Raw genomic sequence first — 7,154 nt, 5'->3', positions numbered from 1 at the left:
TTTTTTTTTAAACTAAAATATTCATTTCCCAAATATTCTCTTAGGCTGATCTAAATCGTGAATTTCACAAAGTAGTAATTAAAATCTCAACCACACAATATCATTCTAAAATGCTAAAATTGTATAGTAAAATTTATTGTGCAGTAGAGTAAACTTTTATTGTTGAAGTTAATTTCGGTAATAAGGCCAAGTTTGGCATGGGCTCAAAAAGTTAAAAAATCAAAAAATTACTCAAAAAGTTAAAAAGTTATCACTATTTATCAAAAATTAAAAAATACGATTGCATAACTTCTAATCCTAATTTTTCCCTACACACTAATTTATACAATTTTTTAACACACATTTTTTCATAAAAAGTCAAAAAGTTAACCCAAACAGCCATATTTTTTTCCTCAACTTTTTAGTCCAAAAAGTCAAAAAGTGCACTTATTTAGGACATCCCAAACAACCCCTTAAAAGTTTTACTACTTAAAAAATCTCTGGTCAACATACATGTGGTGTCATTTGGGAAGTGAATTGACTTTTTGACTTTTTTGACTATTTTAGCCTAGGCTAAAAAAGTTTGGTTTGAGAAGAATTTTTTGACTTTTTGACTTTTTTTGTGAGATAAGAGTGTAATGATTATGGGTTGGATATGATGTTTTGTTTTTTATGGCTAAAATAGTTTATTTTGTCTTTTGTGATTAAAATAGCCAAAAAAACCTAAAAACCAACTTGCCAAACGGAGCTAATGGTATGATAAATCTTGACAAGAGAATTTTAAAAATATTAATTTTATTAAAAATTAATATTTAGATTAAAAACTATATCATTTTAAAGTTTAAAATATAAAATTAGTTATTACGAATATTTTAAAAATAGGGGTGTGTGTAGACTTTTTCAAGAAAAAAAATTGATGCGTTTATTGTTGATGCATGAAAGTTTTGTTACGAGGGAACTTTGATAATTTATTGACGTTTTAACTTTAAATAAATTACAAATACACTTTTTAAAGTTTGTTAAAAATATAAATTGTCCCTATAATTTTGAAAATTACATCTCGTCCTTTGAAGTTTTTAATTTCATAACAAATAGCACATTCTATTAATAAATTAAGTGAATTAACAATTTTTAATGATGTCAAAATTTATTTCAATTAATAATTTAAGTAATTTTATTATTGTGTAGGAGAGTAGTTAAAAAATTTTATTTTTTCAATTAATTTTGTTAAATAAATTTTTTTAACAATGAGATATTCGTAATTTTTTAAACGATATGAGACAATTCGTATTTTAAGTGAATAATTCATATTTTAAGTAAAACTCAGGAGATGTATTTTTAATTTCTTTTTTAATTTTTTGACTAAAATATTCATTTTCGAAACATCCCCTTAAATTTTTCTAATCCATGGATCTCTCAATACAGTAATTAAATGGAAAAATTGCAATTCAATGTAAGTTTCTAAAATAAATTGCAAATCAGTAATAAAGTTTATCAACTAAAATAATTGAAGTAATAAATTTTTTTCATAATTTTGTAATTTTTTTTTTATCTTACCACTCATTTGCAATTTCTCCGAAGTAATCTCAACCACATAATACCTTGCGCCAAAAAGGAAAAGGATCAAATTTGCATAAAGTAGTTCTTCTTCTAAGAAAGAAAGTACACAGAGATTCGTCTCAAAGTTCAAAAGATGCCGATTACATTCCGGGGAAATGATAGAGAGCTCTAATTTGAGCTCTAATGATGTGTCAAAGCAAAAAAAAAAAGAAAAAAAAAAAAAAGAAAAAACAAAACAAAACAAAACAAGACACAAATATCACATCAGGGTGGGACCCACCTTCCCATTAGAGCTATTAGAGCTCCTATATTAGAGCTCTAAAGCATTTTTGTTACATTCCGTGTGTTTAGTTTGAATTTTTTGAATTAAATTCTTTAAAAGTTAATTTTTTTAATTTTCGTATTTTTTTGTTTTTAGTAAATATTTTTTTAATTTTAAATAATTTTTTTACTTTTTTAAATTGACCTTACTTAGATGTATCTAAAAAGTAAAAAAATTGTGAAAAAATATTTTAAAAAATTAATAAATACATAAAAATATAAAAAATATACTAAATTCTTGTATTTTTTTTATATTTTTGCTATTTAGTGAATTTTTAAAAGATTTTTTTTATAATTTTTTTACTTTTTAAATGTATTTATGTTAGGTATGTCTAAAAAGTAAAAAAAATACTGAAAATATTAAAAAAAATTCAATAAAAATAAAGAAACATAAAAAATAAAAAAGTAAAACTTTCTTAAAAAAAGCAATTAATTCCCAAAACATTCAATACCCTTTACTCTCTCTCTTTCGACTGACAGAAAAGAAAAGAGAAGAAAAGAAAAGAAAAAGCTTTCAAACTGGAATAAAATTCTTCAAGTTGTTGGCAGAGAAGATTGTGAGAAGCAAATAAACAAGGAAAGAGAAGTAAGAGAGGATGACAGCAACGGTGGATCTGTGACAGAATCTGGCAAAGTGGTCGCAAATGGGCAGCCAGCCAGTGTGAGTATTCCCGTACTGACCCACTTTTCCTATTGCTGACGCTGCCGTACATCCAGATATCATCACCAACATCACTACCTGTCTCCCAAAATTTTCAAAACCTTAATTTATTTCCTTATCATAATAATAATAATAATTGCATGTTTTATTTATTTTAATGTTGAAATCAATATACAAAACCCTAATCATTCATACATAATATTTATATAAATGTTTAGACAATTTAAATTTGGTAAACTTATTTTAAAACCCATCAACAAGGTCTCTCAAATTTTCAATTCCCACATTTGTTGTCTAATCATTATAATTACATGCCTTCTTTGTTCTGATTCTATCAAGTTGACCAGATCAATTTGAACTTGGGAAGTCTATTTTGGGACAAACTTTAGTAATATAAACCGTTCACTTGAGTAGAATATTGGAGTATAAAAAAATAACAATGATTCATCCCACTAAAAACATCACCACTAATAGCACTAATGCATTAAAAAAGTAAAAAAAAAAAAATCATTAATGGTGGGACCCACTGCCACCTAATTAGTGGGAGCACTAATTAGTGCTCCCAAGCATTTTTCATAAAAAAATCGAGATGATTAGATATTGATATTTTAACAAATCTAAATCAAAATTCCATTAAAAAAAGGAAAAAAAATATTAAATCAATGTGACTTTGTAAAAATAATTATAAATCAGTGAAAAATTTATAAATATTAATAATTAAAATTGTATACTTTTAATGAATTTATAAAAAAAAAAATTCAAAATCTCACTGTGATGCAATTACCCAAAAAAAAAAAAACCCTACAACTACTGACACAAACATGAAGAGGTAAAATGTACTATTCATTAGTGTTTGGGGCTCCTCAGTGTACAGCAAAATGTATATAAATGAAATAAGGAATGCGAAGAGGAAAAATGGAAGGAAAATAAGAGATTAATTGCGTCATCACAATTTTTTTTTTTTATTGAGTTGATACAGTTTTCAAATTTACTTTTTCTATACAAGGGAGTCTAGTTGTCCTCCCTTACCCAAAAAACAAGAGTCTAACCGTCCTCATTTAATACATTTTTAACCTATGTGTTGACGCCAAACACGTTAACAAAACTCATATGTTAATTATTCATATGTGCAACACTTATGAGTAATTACATTGGGATAAGGGAAGTTAAAAGAAGACAAGGGAACATATTAGGCTTTTCACCAGTTCACTATTTGAAGAAAAGGGATGCAAGGTTGTTGGTGGTGCCCAGTGGACTATACTTTGGGGGCGTCCTAACAAATTAAAACGCTGTGTTTGGTTGAGAAATTTGAGGAGGAATTTGGAAAGAGAAATGAAAAAGGTAGGTGAAATGTGAAAAAAAATATACCTACAATTCACATAGTTTCACACACTTTTTTCCTTTCCCTTTCCAAATCCCTCCCCAAATCTCCCAACCAAACACAGCATTAATGTATAAGACTTGTTAAGTAAAAATTATATTAATTGAATATTAATAATCATTTGATGAGATAATATTTATGTCAATGGTTTATTTTTAAAATTTATGAACACAAATGTGATCTAATTAAGAGACTATTGATATTTGATCAATATGATTTTTTAAATGAATGATATACTCGATGAATCATACAACTTGAATGCTTTACTTCATCAAAATATGTCCGAAATAAGCCCTAATACAAACCAATAACACATTATAGTCCAATTGCGGACCGAAGAAAAGTCCCACCCTTGAATAAAAGAATCCAGTTTAAATCATAATGAGCTCACCTGGAGTTGACTTTATTAATTTAAATTGTTTAATTTTTAATCTCATTCGGGTAGATTATTTATGTAAAAATTTAGATTAATTGAATATCAGTAATTACATAATTAGCTCACATTAATGTTTGAAAAAATAATAATGATATATGACAAATATAATATCAAAAGTAAAATATCTATTTTTTTTAAGACAAATATAATTCAAATATGTAATTATCAATATAAAATCAACTTAATTTTTTTATATTAATAACCTATTTGAAATTCACTGAAAATTAAACAACTGAAATCAGCGAAAGTGGGCCACGACATCCTAAATTGGACCGAAGGAAAGCATCATCTAAAAAGATTTTACAAAAAGAGTAAGAAATGAAAGCGACAATATATATTGATAAATATTGAGATTTCTTGCGTCAACTTGATTTGTCATTATCACCAAAGCCTTATATTTATGAATCCGGATCCTCGGCCGCCCTACCCGGCGGCCCTACCCGGCAGCCCCCCAAAACGATGTCGTTTTGGGGGTTTTTTTTTTTTTTTTTTTTTTTTTTTCTTTTCTTCTTCTTCGTTCTGGTTTTTCTCTTTCCTCTTCCTTCGTCGCCGTCGCAGGTCGTCGCAGGGGAGGGGAGGGTCGCCGTCGCAGGTCTTCCGATCGTCGCCTCCGCCTCGCCTCGCCTCCGCCGTCGCAGGTCGTCCAGCCGTCCGATCGTCGCCTCGCCTCCGCCTCCGCCTCCGCCTCCTCCTCCGGCCCGCCTCCGCCTCCTCCTCCTCCTCCCCAAGTGATAATGGCCCCCTCCAGTCCGGCCCACCGGCGGCTCCCCTCCCCTCCCCTCTCCCTCTCTCTCTTCTTCCCCTCCCCTCCCACCTCTGGTTCGTTCGAACGAACGAGGAAGAAGAAAGGAAAAAAAAAAAAAAAAAATCAAAAAACCCCCAAAACGACGTCGTTTTGGGGGGCTGCTGGGACGGCCGCCGACAACGGCGGCCGAGAATCCGGACTCTATATTTATTGCAATTTTAATATTTTAACAACTCACCAATCATTTCTATTTAAATAATATTATATGTATTAATTGATATATTAATTAGTATATTAATACATAATTTAGTATAATTTTAAATATTTTAAATATTTGTAATTTAGATAATAAACAGAATCAATAATTAGATTATAGTATAGATTGATACATTAATTACGGAGATGTTGGAGACCCCGAGTGACTAGGTATCACAGTGCCACATGGCACATTACCAATGGCTGAAGTCTACAAAAAAAAAAAATAATAAATAAATAAAAAATAATAAAAAAATAAAAAAATTTCAGCCAATCAGCAAGGACCCAGCACCCCCACTGGGTCCAAGGCATTTTCCTATTAATTAATACATTAATTAGTCGTTTCTATTTTTGTAATGTGGTTACTCTGGGCTTTGACCGACTAGTCCCGAGTACATACAAATCATTCAGTAATTATCAGACCAGAGTGGGCTCAAGATCAAGAACTTTACCAGATCATGCAAGAGCATGTAGAAGTAGTTGTTTGAGTCCGAGCATTTACGACCAAGTACAACAGCAACAAACAGAGATACCACAGAGAAGACACATACAATGACATTAGCAGCAGCCAAAAACCTGCAAAATTTGTGAAATCTTAACAAAAGTCTCGAAATCTGTTTGGTTTCAGTTTTTTGAAAATTAAATTTTTTTTTCGTATTTTTGAGTTTTTAGTTAATATTTTTTAAATTTTAAGTAATTTTTTTATTTTTTTAGGTGCACCTTAGGTAGATATATCTAAATAGCAAAATATTTGTGAAAAAATATTTTAAAAAAATTAATAAATACACAAAAATAGGAAAAATATACTAAATTTTCATATTTTTTTAGTATTTAGTGTATTTTTTAAAAAAAATTTCATAAATATTATTGTTAGGTGTGTCTAAAAATTAAAAAAAAATTACTTAAAATATTAAAAAAATTTATTAAAAATATTAAAATACGAAAAATAAAAAAATAAAATTTTCTCAAAGCTATTTTCTGAAAACTGGAACCAAACTGTTCTTCACTCAATACATGATATTGTGTAAGAGACAGAAGGACAGAGATTTTGAGACAAAGAATCGATGACCTTTTACATATAGGATATATATGTATGTATAGAGATGTATATTTAGAAATTGATGAATTGTTATAAGATTGAGATATGTGTACTTGAAACTAGAGTCGTCACTGTATTTAGCATCAATCTGCAAGCCATAAAGCATGATAGTTTGCTTGCTAGTGAAGATGATACATAAAGCAGATAATGAAGACATTGTTGCCAAAAATTTCAAGCAAATTTGGGTTTTCAGTGAAGGTGTGGATGTGTTGAGAGTTGGGTTTGGCTTAATTTTGGCTTCAACATCCATGGTTCAGAGCAGTTGAAAGGGATGGAAACAAAGGAAAACGGAGCAAAAACAGGGGAGGAGATAGAAGGGAGGGAGAGAGAGATGGCAAAAGGTGGAGAAAGTGATAGAAAGATGAATTGTGGTGGGCAATTTATAGCGAGAGGAGGTGAGTGGATCAACTCAAAGTCCTTGAAAACCAAAAAAAATACTTGGCCTTTTACTTTGAAAAATACTGTAAGTCCCAAATTTTCTACTAAATGAATGGCTAAACCTCTCAGGTGGCCATGAGAGGTTTAGTCATTCATTTGGTAAAATTTTTTTTTTTGTATCTTTAACATTACTCTTTTCCTTTTTCAACTCTGATCTTACCATTAATTAGCTGTCCAAAAAAATAAAAGAGCCTCACTCGATGTATTGATAAATTCTTGATTTCAGCGTTGAATTGGAAAGAACTTATCCCCAATCTAAAATTTCTCCCAAAATCAAAT

General features: G+C 29.6%; 1 protein-coding gene across 1 annotated transcript; it reads right to left on the bottom strand.

The window, feature by feature from the left end:
• Positions 1–2,336: 2,336 nt before the first annotated feature.
• LOC114271352 (CASP-like protein 1F2) lies at positions 2,337–6,760 on the bottom strand. Its single transcript, XM_028212974.2, has 3 exons — positions 6,491–6,760; positions 5,791–5,914; positions 2,337–2,599 (listed from the first exon to the last, which is right to left on the bottom strand). Exons 1-3 carry the CDS (start codon positions 6,685–6,687, stop codon positions 2,375–2,377), a joined length of 546 nt encoding a protein of 181 aa, XP_028068775.2. The 5' UTR covers positions 6,688–6,760; the 3' UTR covers positions 2,337–2,374.
• Between the last annotated feature and the right edge of the window lie 394 nt (positions 6,761–7,154).

Source organism: Camellia sinensis, chromosome 13 (assembly GCF_055761805.1).
Source record: "Camellia sinensis isolate YWXY chromosome 13, ASM5576180v1, whole genome shotgun sequence".
In the NCBI taxonomy this organism is placed as follows: Eukaryota; Viridiplantae; Streptophyta; class Magnoliopsida; order Ericales; family Theaceae; genus Camellia; species Camellia sinensis.
This window is presented reverse-complemented; position numbering and strand designations above follow the sequence as displayed.